General features: G+C 42.6%; 2 protein-coding genes across 3 annotated transcripts in view; one reads left to right on the top strand and one right to left on the bottom strand.

Moving 5' to 3' along the window:
• Positions 1 to 8,397, top strand: part of tenm2 (teneurin transmembrane protein 2) — a 267,237-nt gene extending 258,840 nt beyond the window's left edge. Inside the window, 21 exon segments of the mRNA XM_034223289.1 lie at positions 1,140 to 1,375; positions 1,464 to 1,760; positions 2,147 to 2,283; positions 2,285 to 2,312; positions 2,314 to 2,573; positions 2,575 to 2,614; positions 2,616 to 2,702; positions 2,843 to 3,121; positions 3,898 to 4,053; positions 4,055 to 4,096; positions 4,099 to 4,314; positions 4,448 to 4,558; positions 4,657 to 4,924; positions 5,751 to 5,810; positions 5,813 to 5,847; positions 5,850 to 5,882; positions 5,992 to 6,127; positions 6,130 to 6,206; positions 6,208 to 6,414; positions 6,416 to 6,691; positions 6,694 to 8,397. Of these exon segments, the coding sequence (XP_034079180.1) occupies positions 1,140 to 1,375; positions 1,464 to 1,760; positions 2,147 to 2,283; positions 2,285 to 2,312; positions 2,314 to 2,573; positions 2,575 to 2,614; positions 2,616 to 2,702; positions 2,843 to 3,121; positions 3,898 to 4,053; positions 4,055 to 4,096; positions 4,099 to 4,314; positions 4,448 to 4,558; positions 4,657 to 4,924; positions 5,751 to 5,810; positions 5,813 to 5,847; positions 5,850 to 5,882; positions 5,992 to 6,127; positions 6,130 to 6,206; positions 6,208 to 6,414; positions 6,416 to 6,691; positions 6,694 to 6,732 (3,020 nt within the window). The 3' untranslated portion in view covers positions 6,733 to 8,397.
• A 1,733-nt stretch (positions 8,398 to 10,130) lies between these two features.
• On the bottom strand, positions 10,131 to 19,856 carry zgc:165573 (cysteine-rich and transmembrane domain-containing protein 1). 2 transcript variants are annotated; one of them, XM_034223263.1, is made up of 3 exons: positions 19,683 to 19,856; positions 15,370 to 15,686; positions 10,131 to 11,838 (listed from the first exon to the last, which is right to left on the bottom strand). In XM_034223263.1, exons 2-3 carry the CDS (start codon positions 15,677 to 15,679, stop codon positions 11,732 to 11,734), a joined length of 417 nt encoding a protein of 138 aa, XP_034079154.1. In that variant the 5' UTR covers positions 15,680 to 15,686; positions 19,683 to 19,856; the 3' UTR covers positions 10,131 to 11,731. The 2 variants fall into 2 exon arrangements, with proteins under 2 accessions (XP_034079154.1, XP_034079155.1); XM_034223264.1 differs by having other exon boundaries at positions 15,370 to 15,698; positions 19,683 to 19,840.
• Positions 19,857 to 20,464: the final 608 nt, after the last annotated feature.

The following is a 20,464-nucleotide window of genomic DNA, read 5'->3' as shown; positions in this document are numbered from 1 at the left end:
GCCAAGTCAATGGAAAAAGCTTCACTTGTCTGTTTGAGGCATTGTTAAAAATGTGCCTGGAGCTTTATTACAAATTGGCCTTATGGATTACTGTCATTTATAGAGGGGCTTCAAATGCAGACACTATCTGATCCCTTAACCTTTTGTAAATGAAATTATAAGGGGGGAAAAGCCTTCTTTCCGCATCCGCCAGATATTTCTGAGCGTAAAAAACTATTTTATCTCGTTTCAATCGCATCGTGTGATCGGGATGCTTGTTTTCAGACATCTGAGGGAACATTTTGCCTCAGCATTAGGCATGGGCTTATCTGTTTCCATTCTTGTGTTTGCGAGTGAGTCATTAAACTGTAAAGATGGGCAGATTATAGATAGAGTCAGTTCAGCCTGACTATTTTCCTTCAGATTACTTTGGAGTTTGTACAAAGAGGAATCAGGTCCATAAATATTTTATAGACATCATTTGGGTCTTACTGACACAAGCTTCTCGGCTTAAGATTGTACTTTTCCTTCTCTAGTTAACTTGATTTTTCCAGCAGAAGGCAAATACAAATTTAAAAAAACGTTTTGTATGAAGTACTGTGGAGGCAGGAGTAATGGCACGGAAGCTTACCAATGTATTGCTATGAACGACTGCAGGGGATAGTTTGTGTAATTGTGAGACTTTGATTATTTCCCAATCATCAAGTAGAATGGCTGTTTATTTCTATAGATGTAGGTGGCTTTAGCTAGAACATAGATGGATGTAATGGCTTCAGTTCCCTGATGGAAAGAGCTTTGAGGAGGCAAGGTAAAGTGGTGAAAATTCTCTTAATAAAGTGCACTCTTACGACTTTTTATATTTGTCTACGTTGGCCATTTTTTTAAGTGGCTAAAATACATTTGTCTGCCTCCTACATCGCTGCAGTACATTTCTTAGCTTCCATGTCTTAACTCCTCTCAGACTTTTTACTGGGAGCATGCTGACTGCCATCTACTATACTGACATAAGTACCTCATGTAACCCCACCTCAAACATCCAAACTATCCTATTAAATTGTATTTTCTTGTATTAATAACTTAATTTTTACAACCAAGATCATCTGGTCTTCCTAGTGGCTTCTGTCCTTGACTCCCTTATACCTGTTTCTCTCCCCCTACAGACCAGGTGAGGAACAGCTACCAGCTGTGCAACAATGGGACCTTGAGAGTGATGTACGCCAATGGTATGGGCATCAGCTTTCACACCGAGCCCCACCTCCTGGCAGGCTCCGTCAGCCCTACGATTGGCCGCAGGAACATCACCCTGCCCACTGACAACGGCCTCAACTCCATTGAATGGCGTCTGCGCAAGGAGCAGACCAAGGGCAGGGTCACCGTGTTCGGGAGGAAGCTCAGAGTGAGTTGTCTTGGTCACCGCACCCCTGTTAGATATAATAATGACATTGAAGATTAAATAAACCTCTCCTTTCCCCCCTTTTCTTTAGGCTCATGGTCGCAATCTTCTATCTATCGACTTTGACCGCAACACGCGCACAGAGAAGATTTACGATGACCACCGGAAGTTCACGCTGCGCATCATGTATGACGCTCAGGGCCGGCCAGCCATGTGGTTGCCCAGCAGCAGCCTGGCGGTGGTCAATGTGTCCTATTCTACCACTGGACAGCTGGTCGGGCTGCAGAGGGGGAGCATGAGCGAGAAGACCGAGTTTGACCCCCAGGGACGCATCCTGTCTCGCTTCTTTCGTAGATGGAAGGTGTGGAGCTACAGCTACCTTGACAAAGTAAGTCACATTGTCATCTAGGTATCAAATCAAGGTAAGCAGGAATAGGCGTGTGGCGCAGTGAATAGTGCGTTGGTGGTTTGGATCAGGGGGAGCACAGGTTCAAACCCCACTGCAGTCCGCATGTCGTTGTGTCCCTGAGACACATTCATCCCAAATTGCTCCTGTGGGGATTGTCCACAGTATTTGGATAAAAGCGTCTAACAAGTAACATGTAATGAATAGCAATTTGAATTGCAGAATTTAATGGAGTAATACATCATTTTCATGGTTATGAAAATGTGTCAGTTGAAAGCAAATTACTGCCGGTGATATTCACGGGAGGCAAGTCATCCATTGATAATGCTATTATATTAATCCGGATTTCCATCCCTCTCTGCTCCCAGTCCATGGTGCTGCTGCTGCAGAGCCAGAGACAGTACGTCTTTGAGTTTGACCGCCTCGGTCGTGTCACAGCGGTCACCATGCCCAGCGTGGCCCGCCACACCATGTTCACACACGTGTCAGTGGGCTCATCCGCAACACTACAACCCTCCAGAGAGCAACGCCTCCAATCATCCACGACTTCAGTGAGGACGGCCGACCTCAGGCCCACGCACTCATGGGCACCGGCCGCCGCGTCCTCTACAAGTACGGCAAGCTGGCCAAGCTGTCCGAGATCGTGTACGACAGCACTGCCGTCACTTTCGGCTACGACGAGACGGCCGGCGTGCTGAAGATGGTCAACCTGCAAAGCGGGGGCTTCTCTTGCACCATCCGTTATCGCAAAATGGGCCCGCTCATCGACAAGCAGATCTACCGCTTCAGCGAGGAGGAAGGTCAACGCCAGGTTCGACTACACCTACCACGACAACAGGCTTCCGCATCGCCAGCATGAAGCCAGTCATCAGTGAGACGCCACTTCCTGTTGACCTATACCGATACGACGAGATCTCTGGAAAGGTGCCAAAATGTTTCCTCTAGTCTACTTTTCATTAGTTTTGAGCAATGATGTACAAAAATATATATTTCAAAAACACATTTGTCTGGTGGATGTACATTTTTTGGCAGCCACTGACTCATCTTTTCTCTAAACCTTTCAGGTGGAGCACTTTGGAAAGTTTGGGGTCATTTACTACGACATTAATCAAATCATCACCACTGCCGTTATGACGCTGAGCAAGCATTTTGACACCCACGGTCGCATCAAGGAGGTCCAGTACGAGATCTTCCGCTCGCTGATGTACTGGATGACGGTTTTGCAGTATCAGTATGATAGCATGGGACGGGTGGTGAAGAGGAGAACTCAAATCGGGCCCTACGCCAACACCACTCAGTACCGCTATGATTATGATGGAGACGGACAGCTCAGCGGCGTCAAGGTGAATATTTTTGTTTGGAGAGAGTTTGTACTCTTTGATATAGATTTTTTAAGCACTGTCTTATCTTTAGCATCTTCACCCTGCCTGCACTTTATTAAAGTGTTCTGAGGATAAAAAAGTTCTGAGTCAAAAATGAAACGACACAAAACTAGTCTGTAATATTCCACTTTCATATTTTAAACAACCTCCTTCCTAATAACTAGAGAATTTTTTATTATCAGAATTAGACTTTGAAATGCCATTTTGTTTACCTGCTTTTTGTGAGAAAAAGATCCACTAAATTGTAAATATTTTCTGTACTCTAAATGTTAAGAAGTACATGTGTTTATTTAATTTCAAAATCTGAGATATTTTGAGAGATTTTTGCAAATACATGAACTTTGAAGAATTATTATATTCAACTGTCAAGTTTTAAAAACAGCACCCCCCCTAAAAAGGCTATAACAAATGGTGTATATATATATCACTGATTTACATGTTTTTATCAACCAACTCCTAATATTAAATAACAAATATTTAGTAGTTATTATAAATCCCATAAATACCAGGTTGGTTAAATACGGTTTTTTTTTTATATACCAAAGACTGGGAGAGTTTCTTTGAAATGTCTGTGGTTGGCTACACAGTTTATTATCGACTTATTAAAGTATCTGATGTTGAATCTTGATTCCCTAGTGAAGCACCAACATTAAGGCTGTTAATGTTGAATTAAGACCACTCTAACCTGTCAGGCCATGATTCCAATAGACCAAAACTCAACTCCCTTGTTTTCTCAGGTGAATGACTGGTCCACCTGGCGCTACAGCTACGACCTGAACGGTAACCTCCATCTGCTGAACCCCGGGAACAGCGCGCCGCATCCTGCCCGCCTCCGCTACGACCTCCGAGACCGCATCACGCGCCTGGGAGACGTCCAGTACCGCGTGGATGAAGGACGGCTACCTCAGCCAGCGCGGCTCAGACGTCTTTGACTACAAACTCCAAAGGTCAGGCTGCTGAGGGCCTACAATCGGGGCCCCGGAGGCTGGAGCGTGGTGTATCACTACGATGGGCTGGGTCGCAGGGTGTCCACCAGGAACAGCCTGGGGCAGCACCTGCAGTTCTTCTATGCTAACCTCAACCACCCCACCAGGGTCACACACATCTTCAACCACTCCAGCTCGGAGATCTCATCACTCTACTATGACCTGCAGGTACATATCCCTTCTTATATTCCGACTAATCTGCATATATTGATAATCTTTTCTCGGGAAACCTGAATACTTATAGGTTTCACTTTATAGTAAAAACATTGTACCCTCAATTTTATGACTTTCTCGTGATCAGGGACATTTGTTTGCCATGGAGGTGAGCAGTGGAGAGGAATACTACATAGCTTCTGACAACACTGGCACACCGCTGGCAGTCTTCAGCAGCAATGGGCAAATGATCAAACAGGTAATTTACAAAATCTCACATTCTTTTGCGGCTTAGAAAATTAAATTAGGTGTTAAAACTAATCTGCATTGCAAATGTTCTCCACTTGTGTCACCCAGGTGCAGTACACAGCCTACGGAGAAGTGTACCTGGATTCGAACCCGGAATTCCAGCTGGTGGTGGGTTTCCACGGCGGTCTCTACGACCCTCTGACTAAGCTGGTCCACTTCACCCAGCGGGACTACGACGTGTTGGCCGGGCGCTGGACCTCGCCCGATTACAGCATCTGGCCCAAGATAGGGAAGGATCCCGCTCCGTTCAATTTGTACATGTTCAAGAACAACAACCCCCTCAGTGACATGCTGGATGTCAAAAATTATGTCACAGGTAAAGGATTCATATGTTTTTAATGTGCAAATGTCTAATTATGTTGTATGAATTTCCCCATGGTATCTAGAAACTGATTTCTGAAATAGTGATCCATTTGACATTCTTTTTTCTCCTGTGCTTATGACATAATAATAGGGGGAGAACAAAATAAAAACTTTTTTTTCAGAATGATATTTATCACAAGTTACATGATGATGAAAATAGATTTGCTGCCAAAATAAATACAAGACAATAATGTGATATGACATACTACTAACACATAATACATGTTCCTTTTGTTTCGAACATAAACTCTGCTTTGAGTCTCATTTACAACCTGAGGTACTGTTGCACTCCTGTGGCCAAAATGGGTATTACAAAAAAATATATTTTTTAAAAGAATAGGAAATAAGAAAGATTATTCCACCTGTTCTTATGTCATAAACTCTAAATAAAAGATAACATTTGAGATCAGACCTTGAAATTCATTACCATAATTAAACTTGCCTCTCAGGGCTTTGAGTATACAGCAGAATAGTCAGATGGAACCCACAGTGTACTGTTCAGACAGCAGATCCATAATTCAATCACATCTCCAGAACAAGCTCAATTTAGCTTGTTACGGTCTGTCCTGAAATTGTCTCTGATATCTCTCGAGTGGCAGGAGAATCAGATTAATTGCTGAAACAATATGCAAGTAGAATGTATTGCAGATAGTAAAGTAGCTGATAGCTCTGCATAACACCAGATGAGTCAAGCAAGCAAACACACTTTCACTTTTTTATGAGGAAAAAAGATTAATTTGTGTGTTTCACTTAATTAATCCCCCTCCTGTCTGCCTTAGATGTGAAGAGCTGGCTGGTGATGTTTGGCTTCCAGCTCAGCAACATAATCCCAGGGTTCCCCGACACTCACTCTACTTTGTGGAGCCGCCCTACGAGCCTGCAGGGCCACCCAGCACTGTGAGAACGGACAGGTAGGGAGCGCATCGACAGAATCAAAGCCAATATTAACCCTGTGATAGTGGCTCAGATGTTTATGTCAACACAGATAAGTTAAAAACACTCTTCTTGTTTCTCTTGTAGCTCATCACGGGTGTGCAGCAGGCAGCGGAGCGTCACAACCAGGCTTTCATGGCCCTGGAGGGTCGTCTCCTCAACAAGGAACGGAGAAGACGCAAGGACAAGCCGGGTCACTGGTTCGGCACCAGCACCCCAATAATAGCCGAGGGGTGATGCTGGCTCTGAAGGAAGGCCTGGTGGTGGCCGGCGTGTCCGCTCTGGCCAGTGACGACAGCCGTAAAAGTGGCTCTGGTGCTCAATGGCGCTCAGTACCTGGAAGGCACCCACTACACCCTGGACGCCAAGGACTGCCACTACTTTGTGAAGGTCGGCTCTGCGGACAGTGACCTGTTAGCTTTGGGGCTAACTAACGGGCGGAAATCACTGGAGAGCGGCATCAATGTGACAGTGAGCGGCCGGTCGAGGAGAGGTGTGACTGTGGAGTTTGCCGTTCCCCTCGTTAGTACTGAGCGTTCGGTATGGGCTTGCTGCGGACGTGGTGGACGAAGAGAAGGTAAGACTGTTGGAGCTGGCCAGGCAGAGAGCCCTGGCTGGGGCCTGGGCCAAGGAGCAGCAGAGGGCCAGGGACGGGAAGGGGGGCAGTCGCCTCTGGACGGAGGGGGAGAGACAGCAGCTCCTAACAACGGGCAGAGTACAGGGCTACGATGGATACTATGTACTGCCTGTGGAGCAGTACCCAGAACTGGCTGACAGCAGCAACAACACATCCAGTTCCTCAGACAGAACGAGATGGGCAAGAGGTAACAGCCCATCAGACTCTCCCTCTCTCTCCCACCTTTCACTCTCTAGATCCTGCTCCTTTTTCCTACCCAGCCTCCTCGGACCCCTCTCCTCTCGAAACCCACGGAGAATTAACCAACAAAAGGGGTTATTATGGAACGCTGCAGGGACTTTTGAAAAGAATGAAAGATATTATTGTTGATTTTCTACTGCCACAGGCAAAACATTTAAAGTTTAGTCAAATGTTTTTTTTGTTGTTTTTTGGAAAAAAACTTTGAACAACTGAAAAAGCACTGAAGAACTTTGAGAACCGTTGCTTAATGAATAAGAAGATTCCCCTTTTTAAAAAAGATAGTGATATTTTCGCCCATATTTTTCTGGGTCACACCGAGAGCGGCGGCCATGACAGCTACTGAGCACGCGGTGGAGTTGTACTGCGCTGGATTCTGCGGCGAACGCTTTTCTGTCTCTAATATACACTGAACGCAAGGGACCAAAGTGGAGACAAGGCCACTCCAGAGTTCAGCCATTACAAACTACACATCAAAGGAGACGTCATTAAACCGCGACACACAAAGGAAATGTTAAAGGTCGTCCAATACTATGAGTCGTCTCCCTGTCATCAGGCCTCCCATCGTCCACCACGGACCAGTCCTCTGCTGCTGAGTCAGCGCACATCCAACCAAGCAACACACAAGCTAACGGCATCCTTCAACAAAACCAAGCTGTTAATGGACTCGAAAACACTTTTTAAAAAAACAAAGTAAAAAAAGTGATGGCTATATTTGTGAACAGTGTATCACACAGCATTGTTTATTTTAAAATGGGGTGAAGAATCATATTACTACATATGTGTCCGACTTCACTAAATTTCAGGATGTTGCGTATATCGTAGATTGCCGTAGTTTTGTACGTTTCAGTCGCGGGTAGAATTGTGAGACTTTCACCAAGGCACTTCTGTACAGAATGATCAAACACACCACTCACAGAGTCCGGAAAAAACATGCTAAGTTAGTATTTATTTTATTCTTTTTTATTTATTTATTCTTAGTACTATATGACAATCATGAATGAGTCACCAGTTCTATTCCAAATGAACATTAATGGATGAGTTTATTTTCTTTTGTAAAATATGTAAGAAATTTTGTTTTTATATTAATTTCAGTTTGCTGCCGGGGCAAATAATAGTCACTCTCAAAAAGAATAATTTATGTAATAAAGTGTTTAAAAAAAAAAGAAGCGGTTTATACTTTAAATAAAGTCTTAAAACTGTGAAATCTGTTTTTTCGAGCTATATTTCGATGTACAGTGTATAGACCTACCTTTATGCAGCACAGTAGAATATTGTCCAGAATATCAAGTTTTATATTTCTAAGAGGAAGTGGCTTGTAATGTGCAAAATCTTTAGCTGGTCTTACTACTCTAGAGTTGTGTGGCACTCTAATATTCCATATCTACAATATCGACCCCGAGTTTGTTGTTTTTGACTGTTTTTTGGTTTGGAAAGCAGAGGTTAATCTGTCCTAGATCCCAACAGCAGTAGCAGTAATGGATCCCTCTCACTGTGAAGAGACTCGTGCTGGATGTCATAATGTACCAAATCAGTATTATCAAAGGATGATTCTTATACATTCACTGAACGAGACTCTTCTGAGAACCTTATCAATAAAACATAATTGTTTACTTCAACTGAGCAGCGTGTAGTTCACTTTCATCTCGTTTTTTGTTTTGTGTTTGAAGATGATTGATGTTCTTTTCCACAGCCGTAATTCCACCAGACTTCCAACAGCTCACATTAACATAGGTGCACTGGTGTAATGGGAAAGCTCCTTTAATGAAAACAAGCAGATTGTGCCTCAACATCACTCAACAGGTATGTGTTTGCTCCATATATTCTTGTTTCAAATAAATAATAAATACACTCATTAGTAGATGAAAGGCCTGCCCACGCTCAACTACCGCTTTCCTTTCTTCAGACATACTGCTTACATTTCCAAACACACATGCTTAGGGGCCAATGTTCTTCTTTACACTGACTGTTCTTCGATTAGGATGTGCCATTTATGAAGCCATTTCAATTATGCCTGTTAAGTGCTTACGGATTAATGTTTTTCCCTGGGATAATTTTCCTCCACTCTATTGAATTTTAAATGCCTCATTCTCCCTCGACTGTGTTAACACAGGTTAAATTGTCTGTAATAATCAATATATTATCACGAAAATTGAATACATGACTACAGCGCCTTTAGAATGTATGTATATCCCCCTTTTTTTACATTTTGTAATGTTATACTACTACGCTAAATATTTAATAAAATAATCAATCTACACTCAACTACCCCAAATGACAAACAGAATATTTAGATAATTTTTTAGCTTGGGTAATTAAAAGAAAATACCAAATTAACATAAAATGACAGACCTTTTTGCAATGGCACTTGAATTGTAGCCTCCCGTTTCTCTTGCTAATCTTTGAAACGGTTGATTGGAGTACACCTGTGGTGGTAAATAATACTGATAGGACGTGATTTTGGAAGGCACACACCTGTGTATAAAAAGGTCTCACAGCTGACAATGCATAACGAGCTCAGAGACACTCACAGCAGACATGGCCCAGGTGTTACGAATAAGACTAACGACAGCTCCTATTCAAGTGCCCCAGTGATAGGGAGCCAGCATGCACGATACCAGGAAGCTGAAATCAAATTCGGCCATAATCACTGTCATTATTTACACCTGTGCTTTTCCTACTGTGGCGAGTCAAACATTTCCTCCATGGAACATGCACAGGTCTAGGGAAGGCACCAAAAAACAAGTCTACAGCATTGCTTCAATTTCAAATAGCTTCAATATTTGTGGAAGGATTTGCTTGTAGGGATACCCACATAGAATTATCAAAAACGGCAATATTACGGCTGTCTTTTGAGTGTACGACCTTTTGTTGTTTTACAGCTCATAGTTTGATTTTGAGTGTTGGTTCACTCAGTTTTTATATCCTATCTTTGAATCAGCAAATAAAATGTCTTAAATGCATTATTCAGAATGACCCCTCCCCTATCAGATACATGTAAAAAGTAGCGTTAAATGTTTTCTTAAGTAAATTCTAAACTACTTTTTTTCCACAACTGCCTTTGGGTTGTGTATCAGGAAGCCATGACACATCCTATAGATTCCCTGCTCAGTTGTGTGTGAACCTGTCCCTACAGTTCCTATTTTTTCATGTGTGAAACATACTGCTAATGTGTCAGGCAGGCAACCATGTGCCCTCAACATCCTGCACCAGCAGCTGGGTTATAAATAGTCGAATGGATCCGGCCTGGCCCCGTCGGCTACAGTATACAGATCTATGCTCCCTGCTCTCATGTAACCTCCCCCACACACATCGCAATCCATCACATATACACAAACAACAAAACCAGCTATTTCATGGGAACAAATTATTTTAATGCAAGTCATCCAAAGCAAAAAGGCATCTGACAGATCATTTGGTTTCTTATAAGAAATCACATTTTATTCTTTTTTTATTTTCATTTTCCAGTTTTATCTCCAAGGTATGTAATAAAAATAACATTGGAATCATTTTTCATATCAAGATCACAATGAGAAAAAAAAAACATTGCGGCCATCGACTGCTGACAGTAATCAAACATAAATCACTGTCATCTTTTAAAAAAATGCATTCCATTTATCGTCATATGATTCCACCTGAAGACATACGTCGGCGAAAACAGCTTCTGTGCAAATGAAAGGGATACATCTCAAGCATCAGCTTCTTAAGAGCGCCCTGTGGCTCATTAACAGCCGGGGTGTTGGTGGTGGCCTTTGGGTGGGGTTGGGGGAGGGGGGGCAGTGTAAGGAGTTGCCCTTGGCGTTGGGAACTAGCAGAAGGGGAATTAAGGGATGGTTGACAGGACAGGCAGGAGTATCTTACAGAGGTAATCATCATAAAGTGCCAAAGAGCCTCACACTAGATTAGCCTGAGATTTAAGTATACTGTAATGCTGTGTCTCAATATGCGTACTTCTGTACTTACACTAGCAGTTTTGAGTGTGTAAGTGGGTTCCTTTGCAAAGTACGAAACATGCAGTGCATTATGAATACCAGGATGGTGTAATCATAACAGTCAAGAAGTTGAGTGTGGAACACTGGACACTTCTTATCCTCATCGACCGCCATCTTGGCTTCGTAATGGAAGGGAGTGACCATTTGAGATTGCTCCAGTAAACACAGCACTATACAAATAAACGTACCACTATACCATTGTCTAAAAGAAGCCACCATTCATTTTATTGGGCTAATTGAGCAGTTTGTAGTGATTGCTACCACTTACGTCTATGTCGGCTAGCAAGCTAACCAGTGGCTATCTTCAACTTTCCGTGAGGCCACAGCAGCCCTGTGCGTTTTAGGAGAACATTACTCAGTCTATTGTTCACAGTGTATGACATGCAGTGTATTCAAATAAGTTTTCAAATTGAGACACAGCTTATGTATGTTTGTTGCTATGTATCTGCTTGTGTGTTTGTTGCTATGTATCTGTGTGTGTGTGTGTGTGTGTGTGTGGTGTGTGTGTGTGTGTGTGTGTGTGTGTGTGTGTGTGTGGTGTGTGTGTGTGTGTGTGTGTGTGTGTGTGTGTGTGTGTGTGTGTGTGTGTGTGTGTGTGTGTGTTGTGTGTGTGTGTGTGTGTGTGTGTGTATTCCTGGTGTGTTGGTGTTAGATTACATTGAAGAGCCTGCCTCTCAGGTTAGCTCAGTTACAAACGGCTACAGAGCCCCTGCACAGGGTCAGTGAGTTATTCAGTGCTGAGGGATTCAGGCCGAGTAAGCGGCTCCGGACAGAGACTTCCATATTGAAATCGAGGCTTTTATTTATAGACGAGGATAAAAGACTTGTAGAGGAAACGGAGGGTTGGTTTTGAGAGAGTGCGAGGTTTAAGGCAGATAAAGAGGGGGAGGATTGGGAAAGGGTGATGGGGTTCGAGGCACAGAAATGGGGGGCGAGGGGGTGAACAGGAATTGGAGAGTAGTTATGTCAGCATGTCAAAGAGACAGCAGCAACACAGAGCTGTCCAGCAGGCCGTCAGGCACGAGTCCGAGCCGGAGTTGTCTCTTCTCCTGTCCTCCACCACGTACACTGGAGAAAGAAAGAGAGATGGGGAGAGAAGCAGGGTGGGAATATAAAAAAGGGGATGGAGGGAAGGAGGGAGAGACAATTCAAAGAAAGCAATTAGTGATTAAAATCGTAGAGAAACACTGAGAAAATTCACCGTCAAGTCTTCAGCGGTGAGCTCGAGTGTAACCATGGCTATGATTCTCCACTAATTACGTTCATCACAGGAGGCACATCGTCATGGTAATGCCATAGCAGCCATGATCAGACGCCGTGATGGTTGAGTAACTTCAGCAGTGCTTTGAGGTATCATTAGACTAATGAAATGAGAGCTTCCTGAACTCCACGCCTCTACCCTGCCAACGACGCATTTCCCATTAATCCACATTGGTTTTATATCTCCTTCAGTCAATACAGCTAAATAAGTCATGAGGCTGTGTTACTCTTATGTGAAGTTTACCATTTGCTCCACCTACACACAAATAGTCAACCAACAGGGACAGAAACACCCCCCCCCCCTTCCTGGTTTGTGTGATTAATCATTCATGTGGAGGGTAACACTCATCCAGCCTTTAACAGCCAGGTGCACTGACTCATGACATAGGTTACCAAGGCGACCGACTACCAGAGATTAAGTAAGGCTAGCTGACCACTTATCACACTGAACCCTGATAATGATATGACTGGTTAATGATTGGCCAATATTTCATAATGAATGTCAATCCAGGCAACGCAAAGCCAGAATCTGGATAGCAGCGCGCAGTCCTTTGATCAGAAAGAGGAGGCTTATCTGGAGCAGTAACACCTCGCTGCTCGTGTTTAATAGATAACAGTGTTAACCGTGTTCTCCCGCTTTGCATATTAATTTGGAATATTTTACCATGACACGTGTGCCTTTTTGTTTCTGGATGCTCAGTTGTGAGGCGTTGATGTCTACACACACCTTTTATCTTAAGCCTTCACACTTTATAAATCCTTAGTTGCTCTTACTCTACATGGTGACAGGTTTTTCAGTCCCAGTCAATTAAACATTCATTTGTATTAATCAGTCAAAAAGGCAGAAAATAAATGGTCTATTATTTTGATCATTCAGACAGTATGAAGATGACTTTTGATTGTGTTCTGGTTTTATGTTTCTGTAAGTATTTGTAAGCAACTGTGATTGACAGAACAGAAGCTTTTGATTTTACATTTGTATTGTTATTTTATTTTTTAAAGTAGGGGCAGGTAAAATATGATGTTCTTCTCCCTGCTCCTTTCCACCATGGGCTACACAAAAAGTGTACATGTTTGGTTTTAAAATAACTGCCATGTGTGGAATAAACAAATAATAAAATACATAATAATAATTACGTTTTATTTTAAGCAGAACAGTCGAACATTTGTTGGTTTGGAGCCTCTGAGTTTTGAACATGTTCTGCTTATAATTGTTTTACATTTTAGTGACACATCTGCATTTGCAATTTCAAGACATATTGGGCTGTACAAAATAGTGACCGGCAGACAGCCACCAGACTCCTTTGACAAAAACAGTCATTTCAGTTGCAGGGCACCGCTGCCTTGATGGCTTAGTTTTTTTCTTGTGTGACTTTTGTGTTGTTAAGGGTTAGTTTCGATTCACTGAAGTCACAAAATAGCGCAATTGATAAGAGCACAGATGGATACATAGCGGCTGTAGTTTATTTTCTAAAATGGCTTTCAGACGGCAAGGTGAAGTAAGATATTCAAAATAAAGTGCACACTCAAAAATATATTTTCTGGGTGACTAGAAATATGTTTTGCTGCTGCCCCCCTCCACAGCACTACACTGTTTAGCTTGTGTTGGTACTCCGGTCTGCTTCCTCAATCTGGGGGAGTGCAGACTGCAATCTACTGACGGTAAATACACTGACTTTCAAAACCTCACACAACCCCACCTTAAAAAAAAACTAAAAACACTATCCTTTTCATGTAATGGTTTTGAGAGATTGTAATTAGAACAATTCCAAAATGGTCAAATGTTACGGCCCGTCCACACAGCGGCGTGCGTTGAAGCTTCCAACGCTTCTGCCCATTCACTTTGAATGGGGTGACGTCACTTTTAGCCGAACTGCATTTTGGGAAGCGACGTGGAGCGTTGCTGGCGTTGCTCGCTTCAAAAGTTGAGCAATGTTCAACTTTTGGCGCCTCGGCAGAAGCGTCAGCCAATGAAATCCCGTTTATGCAAATCTGCCAGTACAAGCGCTAGCCAATCAAACCGCGTGTATGCTGGGAGAGACTACGCAGGTCATTTCCTCATATTCCAAAAAATGGAGGGAAAATTCATTATAGCGGTAGTGAATCACCCGGTGCTGTATGATCAGTCTCTGTTCATCTCCCGGGATACAAACTAGAGGAGCGAGGCATGGAGGGAGGTGGCAGAGACAGTGGATGAAACTGGTAGGTTTTCGCCTGTTTGGGGATTTTATATCCAGTTTACTTCGTTTTAACATTGCTATTGCTTTGTATGTCGGGGGCAGGAGATTCATGTGATTGGTTGTTGGTCGCGTTGCTCGCAAAAAAAAATCCCTAAGCTTCAGACACGCCCACCTCCAAGCGTCAACGCACGCTGCTGTGTGGACGCTCCGTTATGGTCAATTTCCAATATTTGAATAAAAGTATTTTTATCACAGGAATTTCCCCATAGATTATTTACAATATGAGTCTCTTGCTCGGTAAAAGACTCCCACCACTTAACTTAAAGGGGACCTATCATGCAAAATGCACTTTTGTACGTCTTTTATACATGAATATGTGTCCCCGGTGTGTCAGGGAACTCACCAAGTGTCAGAAAACACAACCCTCTCTCTTTTCCTCCATACCCACATCTCTAAAAACGGGGCTGCAACGGATCTGATACAGACTGATCCAGATTTGAAAATTCTCTGACGTCAGAAACAAGGAGCTCCGCCTATATGGGCAACTCTCCACCTATCAGGGGAATGAGAGGTTGCGTGGCATGGTAACAGCATGGTAACAGCATGGTAACATGACGCTCGTGCCTCGCCCCCCTCCTTTTGCAGGGGGCGTGGTCAGCTGCAGCTCATTTGCCACAGAATCAGCCCTTGTGAAGACAGGGCTGGAAAAGAGCAAATAGAGCTAAATGTGGCATGCCTAAAATGCATGATCCATTTGGTATTTTGAAAAAAACACTTCACAGACATGTTTTATATAGGTATGGCCCTACAATATATTATTCAAATATAGCATGATAGGTCCACTTTAATGAAGAGGGTTTGGCTCAAATCTACTGTGGTAAAAGACAGTACACGTCATTTCAGTACTCAATACTAAAAAAGTGCGTGGGTGCTAGTGGAGCACGCTGGTGAACTGTTAGCACCGGAGCCTCGCAGTGGGGAAACTGTGGAGCGCATTATTGCACCGCATTTGCGCATAAGATGAGGCCCTCTCTGCAAGATGAGGCCCCACGCAGTCTGCGTGATCCTCAGTGGTACTCCACTCACACTGCTCTGACACCATTATTGATATATATTATTAATACATATGCATTCATCTCCTTTGTGTGTTACCACTCACCTGTGTTTTTGGGAGCCTCCCCATACATTGGTCCAGGGGGTCCCCCCTGCCAGCCAAACTGTGGTTGCGGTTGTCCAGCGTACCCATAAGGAGGCTGTCCGGGGTCTTGATAGGGGCCTCCGGGGCCTCCAGGGCCCATTGGTCCCGCAGGGTAGTTGGGGTAAGCTGGATTGGGCTGCTCCATGTTCACTGGGTATCCCTGTGGAGGGTAACCCTGGTTAGGGTAGCCATGTGGAGGCGGGCCCTGGACCGGGTAGCCTGGAGCAGAGGGGCCATTGCCTGGGTACGGAGGGGGCTGCTCAAAATTCATCCTTTAGCTGAACGATCACCTCAATGACAAGGAAATAGAAGAGAGATGGTGAAAACAATGGAAAAAGGAGGTGTGTACTCAGTATTCACAAATGGGAAGAATACAAGTAATACAAGAGACAGTAATAAGAATTTGGATCTGCTTTAAAATATAAATATATATTGCAAAAACAACACACTGTGACTATTGAGGTGGTACAAAAAAAAGGAACAGGGGACAAATACTGAAAAACAAGTCGCTGTACATAACCTGACATGATGCATAACAAACAAGAGCAAAAATAGGCATAATAGTAATTGTCTAATAGCAATTGCTTAAATAAAAAAATATATATATTTGGAAAATGATAAAATAGTTAGCCAGTAATAATAAGGGAGGAATTAACAATAAATAAATAAATCAGTAGGGAATGTTTTTCTGCTTTTATGCAACATGCAGACCTATATGAGGATATATTGTAAAAGTAATGCACAATACAGACAATACAGAATTAAACAACCCTTATATATATTAGTGTATAACAAAGCTGGAAATACATATTTCCATGTATAGTTTAATTATACTGCATACCTGTATACTGAATTCCCACAGTACAACAATAAAAGCATCCATATGTTGTGGTTATTGCGGTGAAGCTCAATCACCAATCTATCAACATAGTTTGCAATTATTGTTCAATTTATGAGAATGCACCTTAATTAAATGAAACTATCAGAATAATGTGTGGTTTTGTATGGACCGCAGATAAGTGTGTGTGTGTGTGTGTGTGTGTGTGTGTGTGTGTGTGTGTGTGTGTGTGTGTGTGTGTGTGTGTGTGTGTGTGTGTGTGTGTGTGTGTGTGTGTGTGTGTGTGTGTGTGTGTGTGTGTGTGTGTGTGTGTGTGTGTGTGTGTGTGTGTGTGTGTGTGTGTGTGTGTGTGTGTGTGTGTGTGTGTGTGTGTGTGTGTGTGTGTGTGTGTAGTCAGCCTCCTGAGTCACATTAGACAATGAACTCCTCTGAGTCCTGGTTTCAGAGAACAACACACAACTGATGCAACTGTTTGCCAGAACAGGAAAGTACATTGCACAGATTTTTCCCTAATTCCCTTAAAAATATCTCCTTCTGTGCCGTCTCACACAAACAAACAACTATGCTCTACACAGCCACGCAGGAAATTCAAGCACAACAGATTTGTTGTTGCTAGTTGAGGGAGTCAATAGTCAATTACAACCAGCGTCCACCCTACTACAGAGTAGCACCATTTCCTTACTGGTCACACACACACTTTACAAATGGAGGAGTCAGCTTCACTGTGTGAGGCAGGGTGAGACAAATGAACAATGGGAAAGAGGAAAGATAACGTAGCGACCAATCGCCTTGATCGTCACTCAGAAAAACAAATATGTAATGTGACAAATAATCAACATTAGTCATTTCCGTGTTACAGGAACATCACAATGGAGATTAAATATTGCAATGGCGTTGCTTAATATCCAGGAAGCGTTTTAATCGCACGGCTGTTTGGAAACTACAATACATGTTTGTCATCAGCATTAAAGGTTACTGCTCCACTCTGAACCTCAAGAGGAGGTTAGCATTTTCCAACCTGCCATTAATGGCTTCCGATAAAGCCGATCCAGGTCCGCCCCCACCCTCATGCTAGCCTTCACCGCTGGGTTTGCTCATGTAGAACAGCCACAACAAGGAGAGAAAAAAGGCCAGATGGAAAACTGCATCGCTGGTAACCTTCCAGGATTGCCTTGTCATGTTGTGTGTGTACACTATAAACATCTAAATAGCACTGCAAATCCCTCCTGCTAAGCTTCTCCATCATCATTCAATTCTTTGCCAAACAAAGCCATCCTGTGTCAAAAAACATTACGTACACATTACTGTTAAAAAGCCTTTATCGTCAAAAACAATATTCTATTTATAAGGCTTAAAGTAAAGCTATTGTTTCGTCTCATTTTTAATTACCTAATTTAGAAAAATAGTAAGGTGTATAATATAATAATGGTTCTTGGGTACCTAATGAAAGGTTACATTGCTCTTTAGCACAGGTGGAGTGAGATGAAATATAACAAAGGGGAGACAAAGGAAATACAACTGTTACTGTTGTACTCTGTCACAATTATCCTAATGGAACCTCGGCAATAAGCATCTCTACACAGTGCTTTTCAAAGATGGATGACTTCTCGTGACCTGAATGTTCTTAGGGCTGCTGACAGATGGAAAGGCCTCCGTTACTATGGTTACCATGCTCCCAGAGGAACAGAGTGATCCCTGATGGGTTGTTTTTGTTGTACCTTAAGGCAGCGAGGAGGCAGTAAAATAACACAATTATCAGATCTCTGTGTCTCTGGTAATCTTTGATCCACCTTGTGGATTATGTGTGACTCGAGAGTGTTGCATTACTGAGAAAGGGCCTTTTCAAAAGGGTGCCTGTAATCTGACACCAATAAGGATGTTGGCAGTGTCAAAGTTCACCTTGTAGTACTCCATTGTACCTGTATAAAACTGCTCCACTCTTAGGCATCAGATTAAAGTCTACATGAGAAGTGACAGGAGAAGTCGCTCCTAGAAAGATTTGCACATTGTGTTAAGTGTGTGTTCCTTTGCATGTTACTGATTTGTTTTACCCTGTTTGACTTTACAAATAGGTGAGTGAGCTCAGGATATGCTTCCACAGCAGTATCATGATGATTATATCACGTTCAGAGTGACACACACAGACAGTGCACCTGAGACGTCTCTGAATCCATTAAATCCCTCGGACAATGGCATTGTTTTGATTGATAAAGGAGTAAATACGCGTAGTCGGTTCACTAACATCTGTGTCTGGCAGGATTGAACAATTTACACTTTAAAATAATTTACGTGCAAACTAGAGTTAATTCATCTTAATCAAATTAATACAAAACAAGTTCTCTGATCAAATTAACATCTAATTCCTGTTCAGGACTACTGGAAACAGCTATTTCTATCTTAACCAGCCAATCTGATCAGCTAGAGGGTCCAAACCCCCCTTAAACCAGCCTTGACAGGTTTCTTTAGGGAAACTGATATTAGCTACAGTAAATAGAAATAATCAAAAAAGGATCCTGGGAGATCCTGCATGTATTAACTAGTTCCCTTTTTTCATGTGAAAGTTTGAACAGGAAATGTGTTGTAACATGAAAATGACCCTGTCAACCATCAATTATTCTCCATGTACAACACGGGGTTGCATATAAAATGCAGTTGTATTTCCTTTATGTTAAACATGAAAAACATAGCAAAAACTGTTTGGAATTTCACACACACAAGTGGAATCTCTAGGGTGAAATGGCATCTTACAGTAATATATCCAGTACAAGGGCTTAGTTTACACATTAAATGTATGTTATTCCTAGAAATATGCTTTAGAAAGTCTATTTTGGCCTAGTTCTCTACAAAAATAGCTTTATTTAATTGAGACTGCTCACACAGGCCATGCTACAGCCCTGGAGCCTGGCAGCCTGTGTTTACTTTCTCCACATCCAGACATCACAAGACCAAGAGGCTGAATGTGAGCATGAAGACAGTCCCACTGGACCCAATTAGGACCACAACCACAAATATCTCACACACACAACAACGCAGGCAAACATATGGCCTGAGCCAAGTCACAACAAACCTGAAAAATATATCATTTGGTAACCAAAGATGTGTTGCATGCTAAATATACATGCTACTGTCTTACACCATTTTGAGATTCGCTATTACGCTAGTTTGTAATTAGCTTAATATTACCATGGTAGCCGTTGTTTGTTTTTTAAATATGGTGCCTATTTACATCAGTATTGTAGTAGTTTTTGTATATTTCACCCCGAAATTAAACTGGGATATCATTATAATGTCTAAGAAACATTATGGAATGCTAACAAAGGCCGAATAGAAGTGGAACCTGCAGGCCACAACCCACTTTACACAGCCCCCTAAGTTCATGATGACTAGGCTCATAAACCAACCGAAATAACGTAAAGGACAAGTGTGCACCACCTACCTTTGAATGAATAGTATCCCGGTTTGGTGTCAAAAGCAGCAGTCTCTTTGTAGAAATAACCCTTCTTCTGTCACCAGAGTTTACTACTACAATTTTTTTTTACCGCAATGAGCAACCCGCTCTTCTCTTGTCTCCAAACTCAATGCGTATCGCGTTTGCTGGACGTGACGTCATTTGAAGGGTACGGCACGGAGGAGTGATCGTGGGCAATTAAAGGAGGGGATTGGTCAGGGTCGCTGTTTGTCACACAGCAGCACAGTCGCTGCTCGTATTGACCAATCCGAAGAGAAAGCGATGACTCCTGATCGTGTGACTTGATAAAAGATTAAATCAGGCCTCCATCACCCAGACAATGACGAAATAACTAAGGTTAGTCAAGAAGGGTGACTTATAAACGTTAATCATTCATTAGTTATCAACAGGCTTACGTCCTTGGGATTTGATTTCTGATTTGAATGAGCTTATGGAGAATTGGAATCTACATGCCACCTTCATGCTACATAAATATATTATAATACAATATAAATATTAACAAGTGTTGTGGAGTTTTTTTATCCAACCACCTTATTGTGTTTTATTCATCACATGCACCTGTTTCTCTAAGATGCAGCAGTACTATTTTTCCCCAGCAGATGTCAGACTAGTCTCAGTCTATTCTCTGAAGTTGCTGTTGCATTATGTTGTTAACATGGGGTGTTGTTAAAGGTAGGGTAGGGGAGAAGGGGGTAAATTGAGCCAGTGGGTAAATTGAACCACCCCCTGTAACCAGGCAACGCCTTATA

The sequence above is a fragment of the Gymnodraco acuticeps genome, unplaced genomic scaffold (genome assembly GCF_902827175.1).
Source record: "Gymnodraco acuticeps unplaced genomic scaffold, fGymAcu1.1, whole genome shotgun sequence".
Lineage (NCBI taxonomy): Eukaryota > Metazoa > Chordata > Actinopteri > Perciformes > Bathydraconidae > Gymnodraco > Gymnodraco acuticeps.
The sequence above is the reverse complement of the archived record's forward strand: the minus strand, read 5'-3'. Positions and strand labels throughout refer to the sequence as shown.

What these genes read in the sequence shown, in the direction of transcription:
- zgc:165573 (XM_034223263.1), bottom strand. Translation starts at nt 15,679, where the DNA reads ATGAATTTTGAGCAGCCCCCTCCGTACCCAGGCAATGGCCCCTCTGCT. An exon ending in GGAGGCTCCCAAAAACACAG is followed by an intron (nt 11,839 to 15,369) that starts GTGAGTGGTAAC and finishes TTCTTTCTCCAG; the next exon opens with TGTACGTGGTGGAGGACAGG.